At 41.5% G+C, this 19,876-nt stretch overlaps 1 protein-coding gene across 2 annotated transcripts in view; it reads right to left on the bottom strand.

Moving 5' to 3' along the window:
- Window positions 1-19,876, bottom strand: part of SLC25A38 (solute carrier family 25 member 38) — a 55,179-nt gene that overhangs the window by 20,894 nt on the left and 14,409 nt on the right. Inside the window, exon 5 of one of the 2 annotated variants that reach the window (XM_053469092.1) lies at window positions 12,742-12,908. In XM_053469092.1, coding sequence (XP_053325067.1) covers window positions 12,742-12,908 — 167 coding nt within the window. The remainder of the gene's footprint in view (window positions 1-12,741; window positions 12,909-19,876) is intronic. The other variant, XM_053469094.1, reaches the window with a different exon arrangement.

Below are 19,876 nucleotides of genomic sequence, written 5' to 3'. Positions count from 1 at the left end.
AAACTCTTTCCCAGCTCTTAGTGGAATTTGAACTCGGCAATCTGGAGTCCTTTAATGTCTTTAGGATAACCCTTTATGTTAGATCTCATTTGTATGTGCAGTCCTCTTCTATTCTGAGTCAAAAGATATGCGATCTGTTTTCTACAGAGATTATTTTTAAAAGTCTAAAAAAGTGTTATATGCTGCTTGAAGAAATAGAAACTCCCCTTGTTCATACAGCATTAAAATCATGGCAATCAGATTTAAAGTGTTTGATCGATTTAAACATATGGACCGGTAGTCTATTAGAAGTTAATAAAATCTCGCACTGTCTCAATATGATTGAATTGCATTACAAGATAATGTGGAGATGGTATATAACCCCGGTGAAACAATGTAAATTTAACTCTAATGTTTCCCCTATTTGCTGGAGATGTCGTTCTTGTTTAGGATCATTCCCTCATATTTGGTGGGAATGCCTTCAGATTCAACCTATTTGGCAAGATATTTTTAAGCTTATTTCTGATACTTTGAATCAAAAGGTAGTACCTACCATGCAAAGAGCCCTACTACATTTTGATTTAAAAGAATTTCGGTTTAACCAGAGGGCTTTTATAGTACAATGCTTGTTAGCCATGAAGATAATTCTAGCTAGACAATGGCTACAATCATCACTTATCTCTTTGGATCACGTTGTGAATCAAATCAGCCATCAATGCTTGATGGAACGCGGCTTTTTTCTTTCTCACCAGTGTCTACAGAAATTTTATAACATTTGGAGACCATGGCTGACTCGGTACCCTGATATTCTTCCTTGATAGCAATCGATTTAATACAATATATAAATTTACTGACTACATTAACTTGGCTTGACAGTGTGAATGGATGGTGTGGATGGTTTGTCTTTTTTTTTTTTTTTCTTCTGTTTTTCTCTGTTGCGGGCTATAGACTGGGAAGATTTGTTGTATTCCCGGTCTAATCGTGTTGTATATGTTTCATATTGCAATTTTAGACGCATCAATAATTTATTTATATAAAAAATGCTGGAAATACTTGCTGCTCCATTCCGTGTAAACTGAATGGGAACTATGAATATTTGTATTTATATGCTGCTATATTTATTATATGTACTTTCGGCTGATATATGATGTTTCCCTTTTTTATATTGTATGTGATGTGGTCTAATAAAAAAAAACAAAAAAAAAAAACAACTCTACAAAGTAATAGCTCATTGGTACCTTTCCCCGGTAAGACTGTCTCACATGGTAGGCGGCGGTGACGACCAGTGCTTTAGAGGATGTGGGTCGACAGGCTCATATTAACATGCCTGGTGGACATGCAGACTTGTCTCGTCAATTTGGCAAAAATGTTTCCAGCAACTATCCCAAGCCCTGAAAACACGAATCACAGAAACCCCAGAAGTAGCCTTACTAGTGATGGACAGGCCCGGACTGGCCATCGGGCACACCGGTGGGCCGGTGCACGGCAGGGCCGCATTGACATAGGGGCTGATGGAGCTGCAGCTCCAGGCCCCTACCCTACCAACTGCGACCGGGTCCGCCACTCTAAGGGGCCGGGAAGTCCCCACCAAGGCCGGCCTTACGGGTCTGCGGCCGCACAGGGCTTAAATTAAAACATCGGAGGTTTTTTTTTACTTTATTTAACATGGAGGCTTTTAAATAAAGTTGGAAAAAAAAAACCCCGATGTTTTAATTTAAACCCTGTGCGGCCGCACACCCGTAAGGACGGCCCTGGTGGGGGCTTCCCGGCCCCTTAGGGCAGGGCCGACCTTTGGGGTGTGCGACCGCACAGGGCGCCACACTCCAGGGGGCGGCCGCTCATCAGGGGGTGCCAACTTGCGGCACCCGGCACCCCTCCAGAGACGGACAGTAATGTCCGCCGCTGGAGGAGCAGGCTCGCAAGGGAACGGTATCGGAGGTCTTTAACAGACCTCCGGTTCCCTTGAGTGATTTTAAGCCGGGTTCAACCCGGCTTAAAATCACTCAAGGGAGCCGGAGGTCTGTTAAAGACCTCCGATACCGCTCCCTTGTGATCCGCGCGGCAACAGCTGTTGTACGCCGGGGTTTGTTTTCAGGTCCCGGCGCACAACACTGAAGCCGCGCCCACCGCTGTCCGTGCCCTCTGACCCGGAAGAAGACAGAGAAGACAGAAGAACTGAAGAAGAGGAAAAGAAGCTGAAAGAAGAAAGGAAAGGTAGGAAAGCATTAAGTGAGAGTGGATTGGTATGTGTGTGGATCAGTATATATGTGTGGATTGGTATATATGTGTGGATTGGTATATATGTGTGGATTGGTATATATGTGTTGATTGGTATATATGTGTGGATTGGTGTATGTGTGTGGCTTGGTATGTGTGTGTGGCTTGGTATGTGTGTGTGGATTGGTATGTGTGTGTGGATTGGTATGTGTGTGTGGATTGGTATGTGTGTGTGGATTGGTGTATGTGTGTGGATAGGTATATATGTGTGTGGATTGGTATATATGTGTGTGGATTGGTATATATGTGTGTGGATTGGTATATGTGTGTGGATTGGTATACGTGTGTGGATTGGTATACGTGTGTGGATTGGTGTATACGTGTGGATTGGTGTGTATGTGTGGATTGGTATATGTGTGTGGATTGGTATATATGTGTGTGGATTGGTATATATGTGTGTGGATTGGTATATATGTGTGTGGATTGGTATATATGTGTGTGGATTGGTATATATGTGTGGATTGGTAAGTGTGTGAGAGTGATGGGTGTTATGCTGTACCATTTCCAATGTATTTTTCATTATATAATTATGCTCTAAAAGTACATCATAACTCCCATCACTCTATACTGTTCCATACAGTGGCAGAGCTGGGAGGCAGAGGCCTTGCACCCCCACCGCAGGACTCCTGAAAGGTAAGTGAACTTCAAAGAGGGAGAGGGTAGATAGTTAGGAGGGGGTAGTTGCGGCGGGCTTAAGGGGCTCTGCGTTAATGCTGCCATATAGGACCAGTCAGTCCGGTCCTGACTGGGCCTATTTTAAGGTGGGGGCCTGGAGCTGCAGCTCCATCAGCCCCTAAGTCAATCCTGCCCTGGCACAGGCGCGGTCGCAGTTGCTGTTTGCTCCGGCAACAAGGTAAGTAGGGTGAGGGAGGGGGGTGCAGTGAAAAGGGGCAGAGGGGGGTTAGATAGTGAGAAAGGGGGAGAGGGGATAGATAGAGGCGGTACATATTGAGAAGTGGGGAAGGGGGTTACATAGTGAGAAGGGGCAGATAAGATGAAGAGAGGGGGTAGTGTGAATGCGAATGAGAATTAATGAATAAATGTGTGGAGGAGTTGTGTGAATGCGTATGACAATGAATTCATGTGAGGATGAATTGCTTGATTTGTGAGACTGCATTAATGAATGTGTTAATGATTTGTCTGAATGATTAAATGCAAAGATGGTACATGAAGGGTGGGCTTTAACAATAAATAAATAAATAAATATGGGCTGCTCAGGCTTAAATGCCCGGGCCTATTTTTTGTCCCAGTCCGGGCCTGGTGATGGATGTGGACATGCAAGAACTCTCTGCCTCTAACCAAAAACGTATCCATAGGGTCTGTGCGGCTGTCAAACAGGCCCTAGCAAAGAGATGGAAGGGCAGCCCTCCTACGATGGAGGAAATTCACTCCAATATCTGGAACCTCATCTCCATGGAAAAAATAACTACAAAAATTCATGACGAAATCACAAATTTGAAGGTATCTGGGACCCATGGCTCACTACATTTACCAAGGAGGAGGTGACATCCTTGCTGCACCTCTGACTACAGTCAGTGAAACCGCCGAGACCATCTCGACCCCCCCTTTTCTCTTTTTCCTCTTTTCCCCCTTTCTATTCTCTTTCTTTTTACCCATTTCTATTTCTTTTTATAGCTTTTCATTGCTACATGTTTGCCTTTCATTTGTTTTGACTCTTTTGTAAAATACAAAAATAACACATTTGCTCCCAATACTACAATTCATATTTGCCTCTCATAATTGGTTACTTGTGACGTATTATAAGATCTACTTGAATGTACTACCATACCATTGTACCTGCTTCACAGAATGTAACCTGTCTGTTTCCATACTATATTCGGCATGTCTTGTTACTGTTCACGAATGCTAATAAATAAGATTAAAAAAAAAAAAAGAAAAAAAAAGAATGGGGTATAATTTAATATATAAATCATTAATTACTATGGGTGCGAAGGTCTTCATCGGGCAGACTCCACCTGTAAAAGGTTTACATGCCACAACTGCTTTGATGCTTGTAAATGTCAGACCTGCTTTTTTTCTTCATTTTTTTCTTCCACACACATTGAAAACATTTATTAAATTCATAGATAACATTTTTTCCTGACAAACACTTTTTTTTAATTAGACAAGATTGACATAGTAGACCAGTGTGGATCAATTGCAGTTGAGAAGTCCACAGGTTGTGCCAGGTTCACTTATGGACTATGAATGTACATCCTTGGTTTACAGTCAATATTCAACTTAGGAAATAACATTCTTAAACATAAGTGTTTACAATATTTATAATAAACTGAACTTATATATTAACGTAATTATGTGTCCGCTTGTCTCTGTCATTAGGTTGAGTATGCTGCATAGAGTGTGAATACTTTTGGTCCACTAGGGGGCGCTTGTGTTTTTGATCGGTTTTTCGATTTGAAATACAAACAAACAAAATACTTATGATAGTGTAGTATGTCAAAAAAGCCTCTCAGTATAAAAAGTGGTGTGTATGCACTCACACTTTAAATGAGATGATCAAGCCTTGTGTATAACCACCGCGTTCCGTGTAAGAAGCATATGTGGAAAAAACAAAGATATAAAGAACACAATGGTGTGGTATTTTCAGCAGGGTCTGGCACGCCAGAACGGATTTGCACTTACAGTCAGCCACCGATGTGTCAGGCGTGTAGGGGTTTGGTGTCCTCAATCCTTCCCGGTCACGTGCTTGTGTATGGGAGTAGTATATACATTGATCCACCACGAGGAGATATATATATATATAAAGAATGAATTTATTCTGGGCATATGCCCAATGTGATAAAATACACTAAATGTATAGGCTAAGCCTATACCGTTCTTTTAAAAGTTAAAACAATAAAAAATAAAGTAAAAGATAGTGAAAGTCCAAAAGTATAGGGACGGGAGCTCGATCCGTCCGTTCCTCTACGCGTTTCGCCTCAAATGCGGCTTCCTCAGGAGTATTCTTCGTGTTGTTTCGTTGGTGTTTTTATGTATAAGGGGAGCGCCATCTTTGGTTCCTGACGCCTGCGTGCGTCTGACGTCAGCGTGAACCCTCCTCTTTGCGTCCCTCTTTGTTGTATGGAGTATCGTCTGTTCGGTTCCGCCTCCTCCATCTAGTGCAATCTCCTCCGTTCGTTTCATATCGCGTGGATTAAGGGTAAGTATCCGATTTTAGAAGTGGAGAGAGAGAGGTTGTTAACCGAAGAACATACATAACAACGTTTCTTTCCTAATCAAACAGAGATCGGACAATTTATTAATTCTATTTCTATATATTTTTTCTTTTTTTTTTTTTTTTTTTTTTTTTGTAGGTACGTTTCCCGTTTGGAGGATGGTTTTTATTTGCATTAGGGGAAGGCTATTCCCGAAGACCCAGAATGGGATATATATATCTTAAGTTTGTAAATATAATTGAACCGGGGTATTTTATGAGAGGGTCATGAATCAACCGGATCTGGGAAGTGAGTAAATTTTAGCAAATACGCTGTGGTCAGTAAGATATCCCTGTGAAACTTTTATGTGGAAATAAAATCAAGGTTTAAAAATAAGTAAAAAAAATAAAAAATAGTAAATAATAAAAAATGTTTCTGGTGTCTATTTCATTCAAGTGTATGTATTGGGATATATATCTGCTCTATATATTTTAAGGTAATGTACATATAATACACTGATATCTATAAATGAAGAAGAACATGAAAAAACAAACAAATATTTTTTTTTTATATGATGATCATACAAGAATATGTGTGTATTGAATCCTCAATTAGACTCATATTGATCTATTTGTTAATTTATATATGTGCTAGGATGTCCAATTCCATGTTCAGACCTCCTTTTTTAAAAGTTTTTAATTTAAAAATCCACTCAGTTTCTCGTTTTGATAAATTTTCTATTGTGTTGCCACCTCTCCAATTCGGGGGGACCCAGTCTATACCCATAATTTTAAGATTTTCTATTGAAAATTTTGAGCATGTATTACAGTGGTTAATGTTCTTATTCCTTATATTGCCTATGTGCTCTAGAATCCTTTCTTTTAGGGGTCTGGATGTCCTCCCTACATATTGGATCCCACACCCGCACTCTAATAGGTAAACTACATTTTTTGACGTGCAGTTTATAAAATGTTTGATTGCATATGTTTGACCTGTGATGGAACCTATAAAATGTTCTGTTTTCCTGGGTAAAAAAGTGCACATTCTACAGTGGCCACATTTGTGGAAGCCCTTGGGTTTGTCACCTAGAAAGGAATGTGGATTTTTCTTAGTGTCTTTTTTGGGTAAAGTGCTTGGGGCTAGTATAGTTTTTAGTGATCCTGTTTTCTTAAAAATGATTTGTGGTTTATCTGGCAATACCTTATTAAGAATATCATCATTTTTGAGTATATGCCAATGTTTTTCGAGTATTTTCTTGATCTTGTGTGCTTGGGTGTTGTACTGGGTAAAAAAGGAGAAACTGTAGTCCTTTGGTATTTTTATGTCAGTTTTTTTCCTCGTTAATAATTGAAGTCTATCCGTATTGACCACTTGTTGCAGGCTGCTGTCTAACCTCGCAATTGGGTACTTTTTTTCAATAAATTTTTGTTTTATTTCCTCAGCTTTTTCTTCAAAATCTTCGTCCCTTGAACAGTTTCTTTTAATCCTCATCAACTGGCCTTTCGGTATATTATTTAGCCATCTGGGGTGGTGACAACTTGTATAGTGAATATACCCATTCCTATCTGTTGGTTTTGTGTAGTTTTTTGAGCATATCATATTTCCTTCCGAGAATAATTCTACATCCAAGAATTCAATTTTTTCCATCTGGATGTTGGAGGTGAACCTTAAATTAAATTCATTGTTATTAGTGTATTGTATGAATGCTTTCAAGTCGTCCTCTGTCCCTTTCCAAATGATTAATACATCGTCGATGTATCTTTTCCAGAGCACCAGGTCCGCACTGTAAGGGTTGTTGTTCCATATTGCGTTGTTCTCCCATTCCGCTACAAACAGGTTTTATAGGTTCCATCACAGGTCAAACATATGCAATCAAACATTTTATAAACTGCACGTCAAAAAATGTAGTTTACCTATTAGAGTGCGGGTGTGGGATCCAATATGTAGGGAGGACATCCAGACCCCTAAAAGAAAGGATTCTAGAGCACATAGGCAATATAAGGAATAAGAACATTAAACACAGTGTCCCAAGACACTGTAATACATGCTCAAAATTTTCAATAGAAAATCTTAAAATTATGGGTATAGACTGGGTCCCCCCGAATTGGAGAGGTGGCAACACAATAGAAAATTTATCAAAACGAGAAACTGAGTGGATTTTTAAATTAAAAACTTTTAAAAAAGGAGGTCTGAACATGGAATTGGACATCCTAGCACATATATAAATTAACAAATAGATCAATATGAGTCTAATTGAGGATTCAATACACACATATTCTTGTATGATCATCATATATAAAAAAAAAATATTTGTTTGTTTTTTCATGTTCTTCTTCATTTATAGATATCAGTGTATTATATGTACATTACCTTAAAATATATAGAGCAGATATATATCCCAATACATACACTTGAATGAAATAGACACCAGAAACATTTTTTATTATTTACTATTTTTTATTTTTTTTACTTATTTTTAAACCTTGATTTTATTTCCACATAAAAGTTTCACAGGGATATCTTACTGACCACAGCGTATTTGCTAAAATTTACTCACTTCCCAGATCCGGTTGATTCATGACCCTCTCATAAAATACCCCGGTTCAATTATATTTACAAACTTAAGATATATATATCCCATTCTGGGTCTTCGGGAATAGCCTTCCCCTAATGCAAATAAAAACCATCCTCCAAACGGGAAACGTACCTACAAAAAAAAAAAAAAAAAAAAAAAGAAAAAATATATAGAAATAGAATTAATAAATTGTCCGATCTCTGTTTGATTAGGAAAGAAACGTTGTTATGTATGTTCTTCGGTTAACAACCTCTCTCTCTCCACTTGTAAAATCGGATACTTACCCTTAATCCACGCGATATGAAACGAACGGAGGAGATTGCACTAGATGGAGGAGGCGGAACCGAACAGACGATACTCCATACAACAAAGAGGGACGCAAAGAGGAGGGTTCACGCTGACGTCAGACGCACGCAGGCGTCAGGAACCAAAGATGGCGCTCCCCTTATACATAAAAACACCAACGAAACAACACGAAGAATACTCCTGAGGAAGCCGCATTTGAGGCGAAACGCGTAGAGGAACGGACGGATCGAGCTCCCGTCCCTATACTTTTGGACTTTCACTATCTTTTACTTTATTTTTTATTGTTTTAACTTTTAAAAGAACGGTATAGGCTTAGCCTATACATTTAGTGTATTTTATCACATTGGGCATATGCCCAGAATAAATTCATTCTTTATATATATATATATCTCCTCGTGGTGGATCAATGTATATACTACTCCCATACACAAGCACGTGACCGGGAAGGATTGAGGACACCAAACCCCTACACGCCTGACACATCGGTGGCTGACTGTAAGTGCAAATCCGTTCTGGCGTGCCAGACCCTGCTGAAAATACCACACCATTGTGTTCTTTATATCTTTGTTTTTTCCACATATGCTTCTTACACGGAACGCGGTGGTTATACACAAGGCTTGATCATCTCATTTAAAGTGTGAGTGCATACACACCACTTTTTATACTGAGAGGCTTTTTTGACATACTACACTATCATAAGTATTTTGTTTGTTTGTATTTCAAATCGAAAAACCGATCAAAAACACAAGCGCCCCCTAGTGGACCAAAATTATCTTTTCTAACACCGGGAGAGTGTTATTACGGGTTGCAGCTGTGTATCCGGTTTTAAAGAAAGGAAAGTATCTTTCGTTATTTTTTCTTGGACACTTTATTGACACTGGTTTTCTCACAACTTTTTGTTTCTAGAGTGTGAATACACCAGTCTCCATGGATGTAACCATATATTTGGGTTGTTATGCATCCTGTGTCGAGCTTTTGCCAGTAAAAACCCTGTACACCATTTCTGAGCCAATTGCAAAATGTGTCTCTTTAAGTACCTTTTGACTTATTCTACATTGACCTTGCCCCGTTTCTATTACCTTTACCGACTAATTTCTGAAAATGAAGAAAAGGAACATTTCATTTTTACTAACCCATTGTATGGTATTGCAGGACCAGTAAGTGCTATATGGACTGTAATATAATCCAGAATGTGACAATTAAGCTACACAAACTGTACCTAAATACCTTGCCCTTAAAAGCACCAAACGTGTATTCAAGGAGTATGGGGCCCAAAAAAAAAATCTCTCAAATGACCCAAATAATCTTTATTTATGCATATAAAAGTCTTCCTTTGCAATTTTGGGCACCTTTTCTAAAGAAGGATATCATAGCACTAGAAAGGGTGCAAAGGCGGGCTACAAAATTAATAAAAGGAATGGAGCAATATAGTTATGAAGAAAGGTTAACTAATTTAAATCTGTTTAGTTTAGAAAAACGGCGCCTCAGAGGGGATATGATAACGTTATATAAATATATTCGGGGCCAATACAAACCATTGTGTGGAAATCTGTTCATAAACAGGACTATGCATTGGACACGTGGTCATGCATTTAGGCTGGAAGAAAGGAGATTTAGACTAAAGCAGAGGAAAGGGTTTTTTACAGTAAGGACAATAAGGATGTGGAATTCTCTGCCTGCAGAGGTAGTTTTATCAGAGTCTGTACAGACGTTTAAACTGCAACTGGATGGATCCCTGGAAAAACATAATGTTCGGGGATATAATCTTTAATTATGGGGAAACAGCTTATTGATCCAAGGAGAAATCTGACTGCCATTTTGGGGTCAAGAAGGAATTTTTTTCCCTGGTTAGTGCAAAATTGGAAAGAGCAAAGCCGGGGTTTTTTGCCTTCTTTTGGATCAACAGCAACAAATTAACAGATATAGGAAAGGCTGAACTTGATGGACGCATGTCTTTTTTCAGCCTATGTAACTATGTAACTATGTAACCTTAGTTTTTATTGCTTGGCTAGTTTTTTTTTACATGGTTGAAAGTCACATGTTCTGATCCTAGTACCGCAGCTTTTAGTTATTCCTGCATAAGATCTTGTTGCTGAAGTAGTTGTGACATGTGCCAGGGGTGTGTTGAAATGTTGATTTGACTGCCTTCTGTGTGCCAGGTGGAAGGCAATCAATGTATTCTCACTGTGTTATAAGCTTCCGTGTATGCGTCTTGTTTTTTGTGTTGTCAGGCAAGACATTCTGAACAACTAAAATACTTTCGTGTGAAAAGAGCCAATGGTGGTAAATTGTTTTCAATGCAAACACCCCTAGGATGTGTTGCAGCTCTATTCATCTAGTGTTGGTGAGAATTCTGAATAGAGTGTATTCAGGGTTTAAATTTAATGTAATTCTAAGGGTGGTTCTTGTGTATCTTTGTATCTATCTCCAGATGGTTTGTATGTGGCTACATTGCCATGCATGGGGTCCGCAGTTGGTCTTTGGCATTTAAGCCCATTTTGTGGCTTTGCGTGGGTGAGATGTAGGCTCTGTGCAACATTTTTCAGAACATTTCCTGTACATTGTGGAGGGGATAGTGTCATTTTGGTATAGGCTTTAACTACGTCTAGGACGGTCTATGTTTTGTCGTATACAACAGGAGATAGTTGAAATGGAATAGTCTGTGTTGGGGGCTTTTGCTATTAGGCCATCTCGGGGGGTTGGTCTGATCCATGTCTGTGAGTGTTTGAATTTTGGTTGTATTTCTGCTAAGGTCGGGATAGATTTGGATGCAACGTTAAGGAACAGTGTTATATCATTAATATCCATGCATGACCATTGGAGAAAAAGGGTGGTAGCATGTCCCTTCTGAAATGCAGGGTTTTTCAGAAAAGGTATGAATAAAGAGTATTAAAAAGAGGAGGGTAATTTTGATCTTATTAGTTGCCAAGCCCTAATGGTGCTAAACAATAATGCATACTGACACAATCAGGGATAACATCCTCCCCCTGGTGTCATTCATATGGTACCTCAACCTCCCTCTTTGCCACAAGCCACACTCAATTGCTTTAGACTAGTCATCCCTACTGAAGTTTCTGAGGTTCTCTCGTTCTCCCACCTCACCACCTGCCTCCTACCCTGTACCCCACCATCTCCTATCATCCCTTTCTGATGCTCTTACCCCAACCCTAACCCTAACCAATATCTTTAATCTCTTTTCCCCCTGGTGTATTCCCATCCTCATTTAAACGGCCATCATCATCCTAAAGAAAGCTTCCTTTAATCCCACAACTCCGGTTTCCCTTCTACCCTTGGCATCCAAACTGCTGGAAGGATTAATTTATAATCAACTGGTTTCTGTCCACACCATTCCATCAAGACCTTGCTCATTAAAATTACTAACGACCACCTCACCGCTAAAACAAAAGGCCATTTCTCACTACTTATACTGTTGGACCTCCCTCCCCTACCAGTATATGTTGGTGTTCCTCTGGGATTAGGTCTTGATCCTCTAATCTTCCATCTACACTTCTTGGACAACTCAGATCTTCCTTTGGCTTCCACTAGCACCTATACACAGATGACAACCTAATCCATATTTCTTCTCCCGACATCCAAGACTGAGTTATGGTAATCCCTGTTCTGTCCACAATGCCTGACATATCTCTTGCTGTTGACAACTCCACGATCCAACCAACAGACCAAGTTCGCTGCCTTGGTGTCACACTCGACTCTGCTCTCTCCCTTCCCATGAAAAACATTTCCCGAATTTGCCCATTCTTTAGACAAGAAACTACCAAAATACTTCCTTATATATCTCACCTTGATTATTGCAACCCCCTACTAACCAGTCTCCCCCTCTCCTGCCTTTCACCTCTCAAATCTGTCCTCAAAAATGCTGCTAGGCTAATCTTTCTCTGTCACTGTTCTTCATCTGCTGCTCCTCTGTGCCAATTGCTCCACTGGCTCCCTATACCCTTCAGAGAAAAATTCAAACTTCTGACCCTTAACAACTAATACCCATATATATCTCTGCCCTCCTCTCCAAATACACCCCTTACCGCAATCTTTGTTCATCTCATTACATCCGTCTCTCTTCTACCATTATTACCTGTTCCTACTCCTGCATCTAAGGTTTCACCTGTGCTGTGCCCCTTTTCCAGAATTCCCTGTGAGATTTTGTGAGATATACACATTTCAAAAGCTCGCTTTCCTCAGCTAGAATCCTGTCTAGGCCCCCTGCTTCTTTTGTACAGTTTGTTTTTGTTTGTGATTAAATTAAATGTATTCTACTGACTCTAGTTGGATTTCACTGCACTTCGGAATATGCTGGCACCACATAAACAAATGGAATGCAGAGCACACCATCTATGACTTTAGAAGATTGTAAAGGGGTTAAACTTAGCAATTAGCTATTTAAGGAATAATCTTTCCAATGTAAAAACACCTTGCTTTCAAATGTGATGTTACCTTAAAGATGTAGTTGGCAGCCTGGCCAGTCCAGCGATACTTCTCATGAGAAAGTTGCATGTGAGTCTTTATGACATCAGCAGGCTGAGTAACCACAGATGCCAGGATGCCAGCCATAATTCCACACATAAAGTTCAGCAGAGGGGTCAGTGCAGGATCAACCTCTTCTGAAGTAGAGACAAGGATAACAGTTTTAAATCAAGCTAAAGTGTATTCTTGGGTATAAACAGATATTTTATTTAACCTGGTCCAACAAATGTGTACACATATTTTTTATGCAGACATCTAAAAATAGATGTTTAAAAGTGAGTTATATGTATGGGCTCATAATTCACTGATCATATTCCACAGATACCAATTGACTTATGAAGTCAAATCAGTACAAAACACATTAAATTAACACAACAGATGTCAACAAACTCAAACAGAAATAATGAATGGTAATACACAAAAAATGTATTGCTTTATAGGGCTGTCCAAATAGGAGCAGCCTAGATGAACATTGTCTAAAAACTGGCGTAAAGCAAATGACAGGCCAATACAAAAGTACAACGTTTTGAATTGCTTTTGTATCATCCTCCCTTTATCAAGTTAAAACAATATTAAACAGAATTTGCAGGTTGAGTATGCGCAACCCGAATTAAATTTTGTTTTTAGTTCAGATAAAGGATACCCACGACTAGGGGGAGGAAAGCTCCTGATGATGGTGTCTGACCCCCTGATTACAGGAAGAGTGGTGTGGAAGGCTTCCTACTCTCCTCAACTTATACTTTTTAACCTATTTCCTTTGCTCTATCACTCTCTTTCTCCTCATTTGAAGTCCATGCTATCCAACTATTTAATCCCACCCCCCTACTCATTGCTTTTATATACCGCCCCCCCTGGCCCGACTAACATCTTTCTTGACCACTTCTCCTCATGGCTTCCTCTCTTCCTTTCCTTTGATGTTCCTTCTGTTATCCTTGGGGACTTCAAAATCCCAGTTGACACCCCACTGAGTCCCATGGCTTTGAAATTTCTATTACCTCTTCTTTTGATCTCCAACACACCCTGGACTTTTTTTTTTTTTTTTTTTTTTTTTACATGTGCTCTCTCTCTAACTTCTCTAATTTCCCTTTCCCCCTCTCTGACCGCCACTTTCTTTCCTGCTCCTTAACCTTGCCTCATTCTTACTCCCTTGCACCATAACCTCGCCTAACCAAAGACCTCAGCTTTATTAGCCTTCAGAAATTCTCAACCAATTTAGTCCTTTCTCCTTTCTCAAACATGTTGTGCCCTAACAACGCTACCTCTCTCTATAACTCCACTCTCACATCTGCTTTTGAAGATGTAGCCCGTTACTACTCGCTCTGCACAACGTTCACGTTTCCAACCCTGGCACACAACTGTAACCCAACACCGACAACATTGTCCCCGCAGTGCTGAACGTAGTTGGCGAAAGTCTCATTTTATGTTTGACTTTCTGCACTATAAATTAATGCTGCTTTCCTATTACTCTGCTCTCAACCTTGCTAAAGAAACCTACTTCACCTCCCTCATCGCCTCCCTGTCTTTCAATTCCCTTCTTCGACCTGTCCCTACTACCCCTTCCACTAACCGTAATGCCTCTGACTTTGCCACATACTCCAGTAATAAAATTGAAACTATCAGATGACATATCTGCACAGTCACCACCCTGCCCTCGCCCCCTCCCTCTGACTATGCACCCTCCTATCAATTGACATCTTCTCCCTTCACTACATTAAATCAATTATCTGCTGTCACTGAAGAGGAGGTACATGCTCTTCTTCTTTCCTCTTGTCCAACCACATGCCCCCTTGACCCGATCCCTTCCCATCTCACCCCGTCTCTTTCGTCTACTCTTGTACCTACTCTTGCTCAAATCTTCAACCTCTCCCTCACTACTGGATCTCTCCATCCTCCTTCAAGCATGCAACCATTACTCCAATCTTTAAAAAGCCCCCCTTTACCCGACTGATCTGTCTAATTACCGTCCCATCTCTCTACTTTCTATCACCTCCAAACTTCTTGAAAGAATTGTTTATACCCAATTAACTACGTTTCTTGAGTCCAACTCCCTACTTGACCCTCTTTAATCTGGTTTTCGCCCTCAACACTCTACTGAGACCACCTTACAAAACTTACAAATGACCTACTGGCGAAATCCAAGGGCCGCTACTCCATGCTAATCCTACTGGACCCTGACTTTTCATCCCCTCTCCCACATTCAGTCTGTCTCTAAAATAGTCTATCTCCATCTTAAAAACATTTCCCGCATCTGTCCCTTCCTAACACAGCATGCCACTAAGGCTCTTTTCCATGCCCGTATTATCTCCCACCTTGATTAATGTAACTGTCTTAGCTGGTCTCCCTCTTAACCTTCTCACCCCTCTACAATCCACCATGAATGCTGCTGCCAGACTTATCTTCATTTGCCATCACTTTACTAACACTTCTCCCCTCTGTCTGCCTGTGCGCTTCAGGATTACCGTATTTACTCGATTATAAGACAAGGTTTTTCCGGAGCAAATGCTCTGAAAAATACCCCTCGTCTTTTAATCGAGGTTGTCTTCTATTCAGACCTCAGAGGTCTGACTATGAGACTAAGATCCAGATCCCCCACAGCACTGCAGGGGACCTGGATCCTCATGTCTGGTAACCTCAGCTGCTCCCCGCACTTCCACCAAGGCTTCTATCACTGAGTGCCAGAGAATTCTCTTCTCTGGCAGCCGGCGAACGTCCACTCGATGGACACAGACAACCCCCGCTACTGCTGGCACTTCCGCTGGGCTTCTATGACAGAGCACTGGCGTCAGATGATCTTCGGGTGTTAAGTCATAGAAGCACCGGCGGAACTAACGTTGGCCTCCACCCTCTGCCCCCACCAGACACCAGAAGCATTGGTAAGTCGGGGGGGGGGTTATATGGGGGCATAAGGCTTTTCTGGAGGCAGAGTGGCATATAGGGGGTATAAGGCATTTCTGGAGGCAGAGTGCCATATAGGGGGTTAAAAGGCATATCATGGGGCAGAGTGCCATATGGGAGGGTATAAGGCATATCAGGGAGGCAGAGTGGCATATAGGGGGTATAAGGCATTTCTGGGGCAGAGTGGCAAGCCTGGGGGCAGATGTGCATAACTGGGGGGACAGGTTGGCAAATAAAAAGGAAATAAAAACAAAAAAATATTTTTCTCAATCATAGCTTTCATTAAATATGATTTTTTTTTACATGAATTAATATTTAATAGCAAAGCTTTTTCCTATAGGGTCATCTTATAATCGGGTTTTTTTCCCCTAAATTAATATTCAAATTTTAGGGGGGTCATCTTGTAATCAAGAAATTACAGTTATAGGGCTGCAACTAACAATTATTTTAATAATCGATTAGTTGGCCGATTATTTTTTCGATTAATCGATTAATCGGATAAAAAAATACATTATTTTAAATTGAAGAAAAATTGCAATAAAAAACGTACAATTTACACTCTCATCTCTTTATTGCAATGGCCTCTCTCTATTCACCTTCTTATTTTACTGACATAATAATAAAAGCTACAAGAACCCAAACACAGTGTTTCTCAAACTAGGTTTTAATACAAAGTTATTAGTAAATATTAATTCATATGTTAACTATTTTTCATATTTAATAAAAACTGAAAAAAAAGCCTTGTTTAAATTTTTTTTATTTACCAAACTGCCCCCAGTTATGCACATCTGACCCCCAGCTTGCCACTCTGCCCCATATATGCCTTATACCTCTTATATGCCAGATTCCACTGTGCCCCCTTATATGCCACTGTGCCCCTGATATGCCTTATACTCCTTATATGCCAGTGATATGCAACTGAGCCCCCTGATATACCTTTAGCCCCCTGATATGCCTAATATCAAGATGCCTTATACCCCCTATATGCCCTGAAATTCATAATACCCTCCATACACCACTATAACTCACCCATACACCACTCTGGCTCCTCCCCCTCCCATACACCACTCTGGCTCCTCCCCCTCCCATACACCACTCTGCCTCCTCCCCCTCCCATACACAACTCTGGCTCCTCCCCCCTCTCATACTCCACTCTGCCTCCTCCCCCTTCCCATACACCACTCTGCCTCCTCCCCCTCCCATACATCACTTTGGCTCCTCCCCTCCCATATTTCACTTTGGCTCCTCCCCTCCCATACTCCACTCTGCCTCCTCCCCTCCCATACATCACTTTGGCTGCTCCCCCTCCCATACTCCACTCTGCCTCCTCCCATACACCACTCTGGCTCCTCCCCCTCCCATACACCACTCTGGCTCCTCCCATACTCCACTCTGCCTCCTCCCCCCTCCCATACTCCACTCTGCCTCCTCCCCCCTCCCATACTCCACTCTGCCTCCTCCCCCCTCCCATACTCCACTCTGCCTCCTGTGAACCTCCGTTGCTGACAAGACACCAGGGAGCCGGGTAGAGAGGCAGAGTGGCGTATGGGAGGGGGAGGAGCCAGAGTGGTGTATGGGAGGGTGGCTCCCATACACCCCTCTGACTCCTCCCCCCTCCCATACATCACTCTGCCTCTCTACCCGGCTCCGTTACTGACGAAGCCTCAGTGTAAGTGAAGGGCAGTAACGGAGTCTGTCTGTGCGATGCAGACCCCCACCGGCTGACAGAGAGGATGATTCTCTGTCAGCCGGTGGGGGTCTGCATCGCACAGACAGACTCCGTTACTCACCTTCACTTACACTGAGGCTTCTATGAAGCTGCAGGGAAAGTGCCTGTCAGTAATGGAGCCGGGTAGAGAGGCAGTGATGTATGGGAGGGGGGAGGAGGCAGATGGGAGGGGGGAGAGAGACGGAAGTGAGAGACCGGCCGACAGTGAGGAGAATCCAGGTCCCCTGCAGCGTTGCGGGGGATCTGGATTCTAGTGTTATAATGCGATCTCTGTTTGAGGTCGGATTATATAAGGAGAGGAGTTTTTCAGAGCATTTGCTCTGAAAAAAACCTCTTTTTATAATCGATAAAAATCTATTCGATTAATCGATTAGTTGTTTCAGCCCTATACAGTTATTTCAAAATCCTGACTCTTACTTTCAAAGCCCTTCACAGTGGTTCCCCTAGAGACATCTCTTCACTCATCTCTAAATACACTCCTAACCGGTCTCTCCGCTCATCCAATGATCTCCTTCTATCCTCTCCTCTGATTTCTAGCTCTCCTGCGCGCTTACAAGATTTCTCAAGGGCTGCCCCTATCCTCTGGAATGCTTTCCCCCGGCGTATCCGTCTTTCCCCGTGCCTTCATTCCTTAAAAAAATCCCACTTCTTTAAGGACGCTTACAACATTCCTCATTAACGCTCTCCCATATTCCTTCAGCTCACCTTTCCTGGTCCTTCTCCTGAAATACTTACACTAGTGTGGTCCATCCCTAACAATGGCACTTTTACCTTTTACCTATTGTGGAATACACACTAAATCCCTCAAGATTGTAAGCTTGTTTCAGCAGGGCCCTCCTCACCTGTTGTCTCTAAGCCAATTTGTTATGTTACATACTACTTGGTATGCCCATTGTACAGCGCTACGGAATTTGATGGCGCTATATAAAACAATAAATAATAATAAGTGAGGCTAGCAGTGGATATTAGGAGGAAAGCTCTACTGCACCCCAAAAAATAGCCGCCAAACTGATCAACAAAGATGGCAGCCAGCTAAAACAGATCTTAGGAAGTGATCAGCATTCGCTTTATAAGCCTAATGAGTGTTGCTGACATGCCTAGATATCGAGGCATTCAGCAACACAAGACCTCTACCCCGATCCCCTTTTGACTGCTCCGAAGAGGAACCACAAGCGCCATCAGTGAGTGACGTTGCTGCAACTGATACAACAAAGAGTTCACAGAGGGTCCATCCAGACCCTCCTCAGAACTCTCGAGCGTCTCATGCAGGTTGAATACAGCTACTGCATTAAACTATGCAAGTCAATGTAGCTCAGCTCGCTAATAGTAATAATAATTTAGAAAAATTTGGTAAAATGTAAAAATAATTCCCCACTGATGTCACCATCACGGGAACCACCAGTTGAAACAAAACGTAAAAATTATATATATTTTTTTATGAGCAAGTACTAAAATTAGCACAGAAATCATCACAAAAATTGTTCCATGGAAAGAGTTAAAATATTAGAATTTTAAATGCCCATGGGGTGCCTCGTTTAAAAAAAAATATGATTTGATTGGGCAAGTCGCATTGACCGGCATCAAAGATGTCCCAAAAACAGTACATGGGTGTAGACTGACCAGATGTTGGAATTTAAAAAAATGCACACCTCACAAAGGTGGGCTTTTACATCCCAAATGTATATACTCAGGAGATGTTGCTGAACACATATTGGGTTGTTGTTTGAGAGTACCATATACCAGGAGCTGTAAATTCATACCAGAAGATGCAATAAAATTACTATCACAGACTTTGAGAAAGGCTGGTGGTAAAATGTATCTATTGAAAGAATTAAAATACTTTGGGGTGCCTATTGTTAAAAAACATATGATTTGATGACGTGAGGACGCACGGCAACGCACCAGGAGGCGGACAGACTAGGTGATGGAGCGAGGCTGCTCGAGCGGGCGGTAGCGGTGAGGCTTTCCCAATCTGTGCCATCGAGAATCCCTCCATTGGATACAAATCCTTGGCATGCTCTTCTACCCTCCTGCGGAGGCTTTACTTACTAGAGGAGAGAGAACTATGAAAGGATGAGCATTCTGGCAGAAGTCCCCATGTGAAATCGCGTGGCAAAAAGCAGATCTACAGCAAAGACCAAAACGAGAGTTATGCGACCTGTGAATAGGTACTCAAAGGAGAGCGAGCGTAGGAGCGTAGTGTAGGAAACTAAAAAGTCCAGCAACACCTATGCAAGAGGGCAATTCTAAAGAGGGCAATTCTAAAAAGAGCAGTCGGGGTCACTGTCCAGGTATCGAGGCAGGCAGCAAGTATCAATAACGGGGTCACAATCCAGGGGGTCGAGGCAGGCGGCAATATGACAATATTGGGGTCACAAAGCAAGGGTCAAAACCAGGGAGACTTCAAGGTAGCAAGACCAGGTAACACACAGGTACACAGCTTAACCAGTAAGCCCTGTGTGAGGCGTCTGTAGAATTTAT

Source organism: Spea bombifrons, chromosome 6 (assembly GCF_027358695.1).
Source record: "Spea bombifrons isolate aSpeBom1 chromosome 6, aSpeBom1.2.pri, whole genome shotgun sequence".
NCBI classification, from domain to species: domain Eukaryota; kingdom Metazoa; phylum Chordata; class Amphibia; order Anura; family Pelobatidae; genus Spea; species Spea bombifrons.
Note: the sequence above shows the minus strand (reverse complement) of the source record. Positions and strands in the feature narration are given on the sequence as shown.